Source organism: Drepanopeziza brunnea (assembly GCF_022702325.1).
Source record: "Drepanopeziza brunnea f. sp. 'multigermtubi' strain 214-2 chromosome Unknown ctg2, whole genome shotgun sequence".
Classification (NCBI taxonomy): Eukaryota; Fungi; Ascomycota; class Leotiomycetes; order Helotiales; family Drepanopezizaceae; genus Drepanopeziza; species Drepanopeziza brunnea.
The window spans coordinates 3,543,039-3,556,349 of NW_027094065.1; the positions used below are offsets into that span (position 1 = coordinate 3,543,039).

The window sequence follows — 13,311 nt, forward strand, 5'->3', positions numbered from 1 at the left end:
TGATTTCGACTTGGGGTGTCCAGCTATCTGGAGCAGCCCTTCCAGACTTGCTACAGCATTACTAGTAGCATGAAATTATGCGCAGATCATATGCATGTCATGTTCCTAGGTGAAAAGACCGCCTCGTAACGTTCATTCTACCGGTTCTCGCTCGCCCTAACTTGACATAACATATGATCGAGAAAAGAAATAGTAGCGACTCCTGCAGAAATCAACCGATGCGGTTTGCAACACCTCACCCATTCATCTCTTCCCATACATATGCAATATCGCCCCGAGTCAGCTACCCGCATCAATGTATCGACTCCCCTTCCAGTTGCTGTTGTGCAAAGGCAGACCTGCATTGCAGACCTGCATTGCACATTCCAGTAACCAGTATTATAACCTTATACCCCGCACGACAGTTGCATACCTATTGGACGAAGGTCCCCGACTGCCGATCAGACATGATCATATCTGCGGGGACCCCAGAGCAGAGGCGTTGGACGGGCTTGATGGCAGCAAAGAAGCTTCAAGCCGTTAATCGGCGACGGCACAGCGGTGTAGTACCTATGTATGTACTCACGTGCTACACTCCCCGAAGATCCCCATATCTGGGGGCAAGTGATATACTACCGGTACTATATGTGGCTTACAGCTTGTGGCTTGTGGAAACTGGCTGCGGGGGTGGAAGGACTTCCCGAGATGCGGTAGGTAGTGGTACATACAGTAGAGTCTAGACCCGCGTCAAGGATATTCGAACCAAGGATGTTTCGTCAATATCCCTATCTTCCAGGCGCTGACTCTCGTTTTTAAAAAACTTATTCAACAAGAATAATCCCACTTTAGTAAATGAGTACCTTTACTTACGGAGTAGAGATCTACGAAGTACGTAGTACGAGCCTTAAATCGCTTGTGTAACGTGATAGCGGAAAATCCTTCGAAACTTAACATCGGATAAGGTAAGGCTGAACTCTGATAAGTGAGAGACATAACTTTAAAGCTTAAATCGCCATGGCAAATTTGCAGCCCGGAATGAAAAAGAAGAGAAATCCTACTTCATTGAACGATATCAGGTCAACGACAGGCGAAGGTTATGACCTTGAATTTGGCCTCTGTTATTCACCCGTAGAGATAGTATCGGTCTTTCGCTCTGGAGTGAACCCGGTGATGATGGCGTTACTTTATCAAATCCTACACCTGATGCTCACTCATAATCACAATCGCAATCCTTTATCTGTCAGCCCCACTTTTCAAACATGAGGATCCTTTGGATAGGGATACATCATAACATCCTGATTTTGCCTCCGTCCTAAGGCAATCCTTGTGTCGAAGGTGTAGCGTTATTTTCCCCAAGGGATTGTGTTTCTCTTCTTCGATGATGTCCGGCCTCGTGATGATCTGCACCAAGAATCGTACACTCTTCATGCACGCAAGCCTCGTTGCTTAGCTGTTCTTGGAAATCCTTGGCTCGTGGAGTCAGTAAGTGGTCCGGTGTCGATGGTCGAGGTCGAATTCGAGGTCGGTGAAGCAGATCATGGAGGTTGAGTAGTCAGTTCCGAAGTGGACAGGCTGAGAAAGGGTTCTTGCTGGCTGGGCAGTCTTAGTAATGTAGAAGATATAAGAGCTCGGGTGCCGCCATGGCGAAGGATCGATCTCCTGTATGACATTCTTGTGTATCCTTGGACGGAGCTTAATCTTTCTTGTGTAACCTTGGCAGCCCGCCTGATCCTTCGGCCGAATCTCTTTCTTTGTAAAGGAAACCCCGAATCCAGAAAGGGAGAGCTTCAATTACCGGTACTCCAGCAAGAACAAAGCTGCGAGAGACGTTGCCCGTCATGCGCTTTACCCCAGCTCCAACAGGCCCTGAGCCAGCAGACCCGATCGTGAAGGGCATCATCCCAACCGCAAAGCAGAGTCTGTCTGATCTGCTCAAGTGGAAGCAGAGAGTCGTCGTGACCAATGAACATGGCGAAACTCACTGCGAATGGCACGACCCGGAGCCGCTCAAGAATCCCTTCTCCCTCTTCGCACAGCTAAGCGCACGCGATGTAAGTTGAATCCACGGGGGAGTAGATGCGATGTACGTACGGAATGAATACTGACTTACTGGTATAGTGGCTTTTCTTCATGGTAGGTCATTCGGGGGAGTTATCCTCACTCGTCTTCCTCCTACCATGTTTCCCATGAAACCCTTCGTAGACAGACATGCAGTCGCTGACTTTTCGTGTCCTCTAGTGCGGCTTCTGGGCCTGGACAGCCGATGCTTTCGACTTTCATGCCCTCTCCATCCAAACCGTCAAATTAGCAGCATACTACGATCAATCCAATACCAGCATCACCTCGGCCATCACCCTCACCCTTCTCTTGCGATCTATTGGAGCCGCCGGCTTCGGTCTCGCGGGAGATAGATTTGGCCGCAAATACCCCATGGCCTGCAACATGATAGTCCTAGGCCTTCTCCAGGTCTCAACCATCTACTGCAGGACCTTCCAACAGTTTTTGGCCGTAAGGAGTCTCTTCGGGCTCTTTATGGGCGGTGTCTACGGAAACGCGATTGCGATGTCTCTTGAGCACTGCCCAGTCAATGCCCGAGGCTTGATGTCTGGGATACTGCAGCAAGGCTACGCTCTTGGATACGTGCTAGCTGCATGTGCCAATCTAGGCGTTGGCGGAGGCGTCGAGACGTGGAAGGTTAGTCAATTCCCTCTATCCGTAACGAATCTTGGCTAAAGATTTTTTTTTTTTCTCAATCAAGACCGTCTTCTGGATTGCGGCCGGCGCTTCCATCGGAGTCGGGCTCATCCGTCTCTGCTTTCCCGAGAGCCAGCAGTTCCTCGAGGCCAAGAAGAACGGCACCAAGGACGCCTCCGCCAGCGACTTCTGGAAGGAGACCAAGCTCATGCTGGCCCAGGAGTGGAAGATGTGCGTCTACTGCGTGATCCTGATGACCTGGTTCAACCTCTACAGCCACACCTCGCAGGACTCCTACACGACCTTCATGCGCCAGGCCAAGGGGCTGGACAACGCGGCCGCCAGCCGCGCCTCCATCTGGATGAAGACGGGCGCCTGCGTGGGCGGGACCATCATCGGGTACGTGTCGCAGCTCCTCGGGCGGCGCCGCTCCATGATCTTCTCGGCGCTCATGTCCGGCCTGATGATCCCCGGCTGGATCCTCCCCAGCGGCGAGCGCGCCCTCTCGGCCACGGGCTTCCTGATGCAGTTCTGGGTGCAGGGCGCCTGGGGCGTGATCCCCATCCACCTCAACGAGCTGTCGCCCGCGGCCTACCGCTCCACCTTCCCGGGCCTCACCTACCAGCTCGGGAACATGATCTCGTCGCCGTCCGCCCAGGTCGTCAACCTCCTGGCCGAGCGGATCCACGTGAGCGACGAGGGCGGCCCGCACGTCAAGGCCTACGGCCCCGTCATGGCCATCGCCACTGCTGCCATCGCGCTGGGCATCGCCGTGACGGTCGGCCTCGGTCCCGAGCGACGCGGCCGGAAGTTTGAGAAGGAGCCCATTGCGGGGGCCCGCGTATCCGGACCCGCCAAAGATGTCGAGTACGGGGAAGATGACGAGGAGCATGATGTTCGGAAAGTCACCGTCGAGATGGACGTCATGGAGACGAAGTAATCTGTCTGGCTCGAGCGGTTACTGGTGAACAACCCATATACTATTCGGTGGGGATGGCGCCTGGCGGCTCAGGACCATCCGTTACTTGGCAACGATAGTTCCTTTTGTTATGAAATTTGGTACGGTTTTGATCGCTTTACTCATCTGCTTTTACTTCAACTCCTACTGTAGCTGCGACATATAATGAAAGAGATAGCGAAGAAGGAAAATAGAATATAAGAATAAATTAAAAAACGGGGAAAAAAGAGCAATCCTATCCCGAAGAGCATTGGGGCCGCTTTCTCGCGTAAATTCTAAGCCGTGTCAACAAGCTCAATGCTCGCGTGCATAAACGAATCCTTTAAGCGAGAACCGTGGGTAATGTCGTCATCATCAACAACATCATCAACACATAGAGAGAGCTATCAAGAAGCCTCCATGTCGCGCGCACTTGAAGAAATTCCAGTAGTGAAATGATAGTTGGATGGTTGGTTGGTTGGTTCGGATTTAGGTTCCTGTTAGAACGATCGAGCAACAGCAGCAAAGAACACCAATCTCAACTTCAATTTCAATTTCAAGCCCACCTTCCAAGCATCTCCACCCGACCGAGCAGCCCTAGCTCAGCTTACAAGCGAGCTCATCCAAACATCCCTCTCGTATATAGATACAAGCTTCAGCTTATACAATTTCCTCCTCCAATTCATAATCCCAACAATCCCTAGATATCACCCCTATCACCCACAACGCACAAAATAGCCTCCTCCTCCTCCTCCTCCTCATCGCGATATCAAACCCACCGCCCCACCACCCAGCCTGCTCACCTGCTCACCTCCTCACTTTCCCCTCCCCCTTCTCCCCCGTCCCCTCCTCCTCACACCTAACATCTCCAAGCAACAACTCCCCCTTCTCATCATACCGTCTCGGCTCATTGCGCGCAACCGCCACGACCGCGAAGGCGGACCTCGTCTTCGCGAAGATGGCGTCCATCTCCTCGAGGGAGCGGTAGGCTGTTTCTGGGTAGAAGAAGTAGACGATGGGAAAGATGAATGCGTTGCTGTAGATTGATTTTTGGGTTAGCTTGGCGAGAATGTAAAGAGAAGGGACAAGGAAGGGGTAAGGGAGGTGGAGTGTACATGACGGCGAAGATGACATAGGTTTTGTAGCCGATGGTGCTGAAAGCTACGGGCGTGATCATCACGACCTGGAAGTCTAGTCAGTAGAGTACAGCACAGCACAGAAAGAAAGCGGAAAATGTCGCCTACTTGTCAAACCGGGAGGAAGAAAGGTCAGAGGGGACAATACAAAATACAAAATACAGAATGGAAATAGATGAAATAGGAATAAGATATACCAGAAAGTTGAAAAGCCAGTTCCCCGACGTCGCGAGCGCGTTCGCCGGCGCCCGGATCCGCAGCGGCACAATCTCCGCCGGGTAGAGCCAGGTCATGCCCAGCCAGCCGACGGCGAAGAACGAGTTGAAAACGAACAGGAAGACCGTCTGGCCGACGCCGGCTTTGGCTCCACCCACCGAGTCCGTGACGGCGAGCGCGACCATCGAGAGGGACATGCCCGCCGCGCCGAACAGCATCAGGCTCCGCCTGCCGAAGCGCTCCACCGTGAAGACGGCGACCCAGCTCGCGAGGAAGTACTCGGTGCCGTTGCAGGCCGCGATGAGCTTGGCGCGCGTCGGGCCGAGACCGACCTGGTTCTGCAGCACGTTGGGGATGTAGTAGGTGATGAGGTTGATCCCGGAGATCTGCTGGAACACCTGGTTGACGTAGGCGAGGACGGTGCGGTGGAGGTGGCGGTCCTTGCCCGTGCTGAAGAGGTGACTGAAGCTGCCTCTCTCCATCTCGAGGACCGTGTCCTTGATGGACGTGTACTCGTCGCGGATGTACGCGCTGTCAACCGGCTTGTCGTTGAGCGCGGCAAGGACGTGCATCGCTTGCTCGTCTTTGCCTTTCAGGACGAGCCATCGTGGGCTTTCGGGCATGCTCATTACCAAGCCTTAGACGTGTAAGCCAGTCACTGTCGAGGATCTCAGATGAGTGGGGAGGGGAGGGGAGGGGGGAGGGCTTACCCAAGATGAAAAGGCAAAAGACAATCTGGAACGCAAGCGGAAACCTCCAAGCCACAGGATTGGGATCCAAGAAGTAGAATCCAAAGTCCAACCAGTATGCTATCATGATGCCTCCCGTGATGAGCGCCCCTTCAATCATAACCAGCTGTCCGCGCCGATGCGACCTCGAACATTCAGACTGCCACGTAGGCACAGTCGAGGTATTCAATCCGTTCCCAATCCCCGTGATAATCCTCCCGAGAATAAACTGCACAAGCTGATACGAGCTACATTGAAGGATGGCCCCAACAACCATAATCGACGATCCCAAGAAGATCGTTTTCCGCCGTCCAAGCGGGTTGCCGATGAATATACACAGGATAGCACCTGTGCACAGCATGCATCAGTATAGCGATCGCTTCTACTACCATGAAGGAGCGAAGCAGACTTACCGAGGAAACACCCAACGTTGTAACTCGCGACGGTGATGCCCTGATACGTGGATCGATGGCTGGACTCGGTATCGGTGATCCCATCTTGCATAGGATCGATACCGGGAAACTGCAAGCGGAAGGAATCAAGCGTGAGGAGGCCGCCGGTCACACCTTGGTCGTATCCGAAGAGGAGGAAATCTATGCCGGCAATCACACCGACCGCGATCTGTAGGTTGGCGCCTTTCAGGCCGAAGAACTTCTCGCTTGAGCCAAACATCTTGAAATTTTCCCGAGAACGCTGGATTGTAGGGTAGTTCTTGTCACGATCTCGGCGCCGGTTTTTCGTCGCGCTCACAGAACCAGATATGGTCGCTAACTGTCAAATCCACACCAACGCAAAAAACTGAGGAGAGTGCCAAACAGAATGAGTTTGGCATTCTGTCATATTTTGTATGCTGCGGGAACTCCATTCATGTAAGCATTACTACCGGCTTCAATGATATTACCCCATCTTCTGCCCAGTTTGTGGGGAAGTGCATCTGCGGGGGGGAGGGGGAGGGGGAAGCCTGAGTGGCATTCTGTCGTTCGGAAGATCCATTTAAGTAAATCGAGGCGCGTAGGAGCAAGCCCTTGACACAACTTGCCGATCTGTACCTGAAGAATTCCATGCATCTCGTAAGCTAACAGAGGGGAGCCTGCATTACTTTCGAGCTGGATATGAAAGAGCCAGGATTTGAAGTTCTGGAGTTAGTGTTCAATGTGACATGTCAGACCAAGTACTCTCATGAGTGGAAAATACAAACAAGCTTATCTGGGAACTTGTCTGAAAAACAATCGCTTTGGTCACCCATGGTGACAAGCACTGAGCACTTTCAGAGTTGGTGGTATCCACAGTCCAACTTCATAGACTCATAATGGTGGGCAAGCAAATCATACTGAACCTACCAATCATCAAAATCATAATAGATCCGACCAGATTCACCCAGATTCGGATTCAAGTCCATATGCCAACCCGACAGCATAAGCACATTGGCATGACGACGACGTCAGAAAGGTGGACATCAAATGCGAGATGTCTTTTGAGTCTTGGCTAAAGTGCCGGTTAAGCGAGGTGGCTCAAAGAAGGCCGTTCGGTCGGATTGCTACAAATGGAAGCCCGAGCGCCAGATGGAGATAGGTATGAAAGAAACTTATGCTCATTTTCGTCCCGTGCGAAGGACCTGCGAGAGCCGCGACAGGAATTCGCCGAGCGATCTTCAGATTCCCACAAGATCGACACAGCAGAAGGGACATGTAAACAAATGAGTCCAAGTAACTACAAGGCTTGCTGTATCTTCAACGAGAGTTGTAAAAAAGTTAGACAAATTCGCGTCGGAATAGCTTGAGGGTAGAACAGTATCAATGCTCGAAGTTGAAGGCTGTCACCACACTCGTGGCACCAACTTTTCGGCATCCACTGACTTCAACCACAACAACCGCCACCAAGGTATATGGTATATCGTGGACAAGATCCACACTGGACGATTGCCCTTCATCTCTCTCGACGGACGGAAATGCGTACCCGGCTGATATGGTATCTACTTCATTCCGCTAAAATCGCTGTCCAAAAACCCCTACGAACCTTGGCTGTAGCGCTGTCAGAAATGCACCCAAGCACAACTTCCCCGTCCACATGTACCGGTATCACCCTCCACCCTCTCACAGTTCACCTAGTCCTCTCCGAGACTTTCCCTCACAATCTTCCTACACCTTTTTTTGAACTCCTTGTTTCCTATCTTCTCCTCTCTCCACAATCGCCCGGCCTCGACATTCGCAGGGCTCTCGTCGTTCGGGCTATGGAGCAGACTGATGACACTCAGCAGTATCGTTTCTGGCGTCTGGACAGGTGACCATCGTTCCGCCGCGCTCTCGTAACCATATTGATCCTCCCCGGGTGGATGCAGGATCGAGATGCAGAGACGGCCGTCTTCATACACGTTGGGGTGGAAGGGAATTGGTGTCTTAAAGACGAGTGATGGCGGGAGATGGGGGTATTCTTTGGGGAAGGTGAGATGGCTGCGGAAATTGCCTCCTATGTTGTAGTTATTAGTGATTGGTTCTCAAAGATGCTGGAATGGTAGGGCTTCAAAAGAGGAATAGGTACCTCCGTAGTATTTGCAGTCGTCTGATATCATGAGCATTACCTCCCACTCGAAGACATTGCTGTTTACTAGCCCACACGATATTCCTGGTAGGTCCTTTGCGGTTTGCATGTATTTGAGTTGGCGAGCAAGGAGCCCGGCGGCTCCGGAGGGTTGAGCCATTGTTATGTAGGCAAGTTTAATAAGCAGATGTATTCGCCAGGTGCGACTGCTATGGGTTGTAAAGTCGAGGAAGTGAGGGATACGGAGGACTAGGTGCGGCTCGAGGGGGTGTGAATGGAGGTTGGTAAGGGATGTTTGGATGTGAATGGTGTGTCTGGTCTGGGACTCGGGAGGAAGAGGTTAGCTGGGAGGTATAGCTATAGCTATAGGGATAGCTATAGGTATAGCTGTAGCTGTAGCTGTAACCGGGGCAAAGCGAAGCCTCGAGCGGCAGACATTCACCGAGGGGTCGGAAGTCGCGATCAATCGGCGTGAAGACTCGAGAAGCGCAGGTACAGAGAGACTTGATCTGCCGTGAGATATCGAGGAGCGTGTATAGCAACAAAGAGCAATGCGACAGTGTTTCGTATCCGAAAAGAGAGTTTGTTCTTGGGGTTTATGGGTTTAAAGGGGGTTTAGGGGTCGCACAATTGCGTCCGGGTGTCTCGTCTCGTGGTTGATGGAACCACGAGGCAAGATGGCGGGGCTGCTCCGTCGTCGGCCTTGGCGAATGCTGCCGACGACAACAACAAACAATTCCCAACAAGATTAATGGCTTTGTAATTTCCTTTTCATGTGCTGTTACCGGTATTCTTGATAATGTGCACATGTCATCTTACCTGCACACCATAAAGAGCCTGCCTTACGCTGGCTATTAATAACAAGCTCATCAATGAGCGATAAAGATCTCGTACCTATCACTATAGCGCCTATTCCGCTGTCAGGCCAGCGACGGAAGTCAATAACTACTATCAGTAATATAGTATTGCTGGCTCAAGCTGACTCCAGAAAGAGTTAGGCTATGAAAGTATCTCAAGGAGAAGTTGACGGCCCGGCCAGGTGCATGCCACACAGTACATTTTCGATTTTCGAAGGAGGAATTCGCGGATAAGGCGCAACGGGAAAGTATCGAGGTTCCGGAGTTTGTCTTTCGTAAGATAGACTTTATACAGCCCGGCGGCATAGAGAGCTGAGCCTGTCATCTCGTGCATTCTATCGAAGAGTCTCCCAAAATATACACAGTCATCTCGCTTCGTCTTACTATCCCTCCTGCGGTGAGATTTCGTCTGAAGTGTAACCCCAGGTATCCTTGCAAAGAAAGTTGGTTCGTGGATATGGATTGGTAAATGCAAATGAGGCCCCCTCGACGCAAGTCGGATACCCGATTCCATAACCCTAAGACCAGGTACGAAGCCCGTCACTTCGTGACTAATTTCGATTGATTTCTGATAGGTTAGGAATATCATGGCAGTCTCCCAGGACTCCGAGGTTCGTGGCAACGGGTACCTACCTACCTACCTGACGCATCACAGATCTTAGCAACAACCTATAAGATACCACTACTGTGCCATCAATAAAAAGACAGCAGAAAAGGAAGCCGGTTCAACACGAGAGCTGTCCTATCGTATTTTCAGGACTCCATATACTTCTCTTTATTATTATCGCTGAGCTGAGTTTGAAGCCAACGCTCCTTAACTAAACAGTCTTCGGCATATCAGCGGTCATGCTTTAGTAATTTTTGTTCCCTTTGTTCTTTCCTTCCTAGTATTCGGATCCCGACTACCGATTAGTACTACTAACAAGCAGAGAAAGGTCTAAATCTTCAACGTCTGTCCTGAGCTGAAGACGACTGGTCTTCCCTCATCAGATATCGGCACTCTAAAAGGATTACGGTGCAGAGCGAATCACCGAAGCATTTTTTAAGCGCTATATATTTTCTCTATTAACTTCAATCAAATTCTGCTGTGTTAACGTTTAGTAAAAGCCTCAGGCCCGGGCTGGGCATCGATAAATCTGCACATAGCGGCGGCTCTCGAGACAAAGGTTGAGAATCGGTACTGCTTCTGCGTCGATAAAACCACTCATGTGTAGTACGAATTAACTCCGATATCATAAAAACGCATAAGAAGGCTTTCAGATCAGCTACTTGCGAGAGATAATCAAGTGAGACAGAAAAGTGATGGGCAAGATGCGCCTTTACATTTCCTCTAGAGGGCTCGCTTAATTTCGCGTAGATAAAAAAAAAAACCCCCATATCACATCGGCTGGGAAAAACTTGCCCACATATGTATATATGTATACATATGCATACTCATTATCTCACAGACTAGAAGTGCAAGTATATATATATATACATACTTGTAGCCACGATTCTATGCTAATTATCACTCGAATAAATTAAGTCAGGTATTAGCTCTTGCAGTATTAAACTGTAGAACTTGCACCCATCGCCGTGTGAAAACTAAGGGTAGATAGATTCTAAAGCACCAATCCACTGTCCTAAAAGCGAATATCAATCAAAGTCAGGTACCTGGCTTTAACACCACGTATCTTTCGCAGCCAGCTGTCCGAAAACGAAAACCAAAAAACAGGCTTAGGAACTTGGTAACGTAACAACCTCAATCAATCCCCGATGTTCCCCCTCCCGTGAAAGAGAGACTGCCGCTCTCTACCGGAGTCGACTCTCTATCTGATAATACTCTTCTGCCTGTATTTTTGATAGTGCACGTTTACAAAACCAGCTGAGAAGCTCAAATGCCACGGGACGAGTCGGAGCGTCGTCATCGCGAGCGCATTAAGAGAAGCAGTACGTCTATCTGTATGCTTGAAATTACGTTGTAAACCCTGCGCCTGATCTTATACAGAAGGGGAACTGAGACAAGTACACGTAATCCCTCCCTCTGTAGGAAGAATCGAAAGGATCAAAGTCGGCCAGCGCTCTCTCTTTCCATCTCTTTCTCTCTCGTGACGCAGAAACTTAAACTGCCCCCATTCTTTTCGTTTCAGCTGGCCGATCCGCGATGGTGGTCGTTATTTCCCATTATGAATCCGCACTTGAAGAGGGTATAATGGAGACGGTCACCATGGTGTATACACAGGGCCGCAGGTGCCGCAAGGACAGCTGGATACATCGCGCTGAAGGAGGCTATGAGGAAGCTACTGTTACTATGGATTGAATGCCTACGGGGCAGCTGGCTGGATCGCCCTGAAATAAGCTACTACGGTATTAAAAGTACCATTCCGCGAGGTCCGGAAAACTTACTCCGTAGCTTGCGGAGGGCCGGAAGTTTTAGCTTGCGGCCGGGCTGCGGCCTAGAATTATACCGATTAAATCGAAGTCGGGAAAATAAATTGATATCTTTACTGTACACAACTTCACATTGTGTTTCCTATGCAAAAGTGATGTAGGTTAGCGTCGATGTTCAAAGACTCGGAAGGCAGCCATATCATACCCGCGACGGTTGCGAAGCGAGAGCCCCTGAGCTTGCGGAGGGCCGCCAGGGGAAAGACCTCTCGTTGCGAAGCAATTTGCCCGTCGGCGAATCGTCTTGTCGGCGTATTGCATGCTTCGAGGCGTCTGTAACACATAATGTCCCTCTCAACTTCCCAACAGCATATCATGAAGCATACACCCCGCCTTTTCTCTCCGGCATGGGTCCGGTCCAAGTGCCGCGAGCCAGCACGGTCGCGGAGGTGACGATATAATGTGGGTACACGACAGATCATCGGCCGTGCAACTGCAGCGGCACGAGTCGAGCCGTAGAAAATGCCGGACTATCAAAGCCTTTCAGTATGCATGCATGCTCGGGACGGCGGGAAAATCAAGTCTGTGGGACGGCGGGAAGTAATTCAAATTTGCGAGACGGCGAGAGAGTTTTCAAGAGATGTGAGGCGGGCCGCGGAAGAGAGTTTGGTCACGATGCATCTGTCCCCTTTCTTGTACGGTAGTAAGTAAGACGGTACAAACCTACCGGTACTCACCCCAACGTCCCTGGGATAAGCGTCGCAAGCAGCACTTTGGTAGAGTTCAACACACGAGCTGAGAGGGCCGAAGGGGAAGGGGGTTGTCGTGAGTATCTCCGTAGTAGTAGTACGTGCTGCCATATAATATCCGAGGGCGTCGAGCCTTTCCTCCGCGGACCTGACCGCTGCGGGCTTGGAAGACTTTGGATTCGCGGTCAAAGTATCCGTACGTAAGCACGTACTACTGTACGTACTACAAGTACTACTAGTACTAGTAGAATACGTAGTACATTTCGGACCCAGTTTAGGCCCATAAATCATAGAGCGGTGGTTTCTTAATGGGTCAAAGCCCTGTCAACTCCACTGTATAGACTAAATACTGGCTCAAAGATACTTTTCAAGGTTGAATCCTTAGAAGTTGATTGGTTTAAGCCCTGGTAAGATCCCTTGCGAAATTATACTTTCGACATGTATTCATGGGGGGGAGAGTAATGTACTACTACCGAACTTCATTGACCAGCAACCCCCCCGATTTGTTACTCGTCAATCCCGCTAAGCGAGCTACTGGCGGCAGGGTAAACAGACCAGGCGGGACGTTCGCCTGGGCCCAGATCAGGCCCGTGGCCCCGAGCTGTGCTGTGCGGTGGTCCCTGTGTTACCCGCTATCTGAACGCTGGTGCTTCTCTGGCACCTGCACTGCATGGTGGCTTAGGATCTTTCTCCGGGGTCCCAATACTCTGTCACTGTGCCTGGGAAGAAAGGAAAGAAAGAAATTGTTCAGCATCGTGAGTTGACCCTTCTCACCCGTGGTAGAGGTCAACATAGAAGTAATAAGGCCTTCCCTTCCTACCGTTCCTATGCTGAGGCCCAGTCTGCAGGCAACCGAGACTGGGCATACCTATATCAATCGATCATTTGATCAATCAGCTTCAGATCTCAGTTGTGGCGTTCTGCGCACTTCCCCCCTATCACCTCATCACGTCCGACCCGTCTCTACCTTATCACATGAACCAGGGTCGCGATATAAATAAATAGTAGTACTTAAACCGATTGTCTACCCACCGCCCCAGCGTTGAGATGGTCCCAGCTACTTCGACAATGGGGATTCGTTGCCAGCATTGTGCTCTCGAGGTTACGAAG

At 50.8% G+C, this 13,311-nt stretch overlaps 3 protein-coding genes across 3 annotated transcripts; 1 reads left to right on the forward strand and 2 right to left on the reverse strand.

The window, feature by feature from the left end:
- Positions 1–1,817: 1,817 nt before the first annotated feature.
- On the forward strand, positions 1,818–3,613 carry L3040_002105 (uncharacterized protein; the record flags this gene model as incomplete). The annotated part of the gene is made up of 4 exons (XM_007290748.2): positions 1,818–2,030; positions 2,098–2,112; positions 2,218–2,673; positions 2,738–3,613. The coding sequence occupies 4 exons, from the start codon at positions 1,818–1,820 to the stop codon at positions 3,611–3,613; spliced, it is 1,560 nt and encodes a 519-aa protein (XP_007290810.2).
- A 697-nt stretch (positions 3,614–4,310) lies between these two features.
- L3040_002106 (uncharacterized protein) lies at positions 4,311–6,362 on the reverse strand (the record flags this gene model as incomplete). Its single annotated transcript, XM_066157021.1, has 6 exons — positions 4,311–4,323; positions 4,509–4,646; positions 4,726–4,793; positions 4,944–5,599; positions 5,673–6,038; positions 6,104–6,362. 6 exons carry the CDS (start codon positions 6,360–6,362, stop codon positions 4,311–4,313), a joined length of 1,500 nt encoding a protein of 499 aa, XP_066013017.1.
- Positions 6,363–7,794: 1,432 nt separating this feature from the next.
- Positions 7,795–8,388, reverse strand: L3040_002107 (uncharacterized protein; the record flags this gene model as incomplete). The annotated part of the gene is made up of 2 exons (XM_007290749.1): positions 7,795–8,156; positions 8,229–8,388. The coding sequence occupies 2 exons, from the start codon at positions 8,386–8,388 to the stop codon at positions 7,795–7,797; spliced, it is 522 nt and encodes a 173-aa protein (XP_007290811.1).
- Between the last annotated feature and the right edge of the window lie 4,923 nt (positions 8,389–13,311).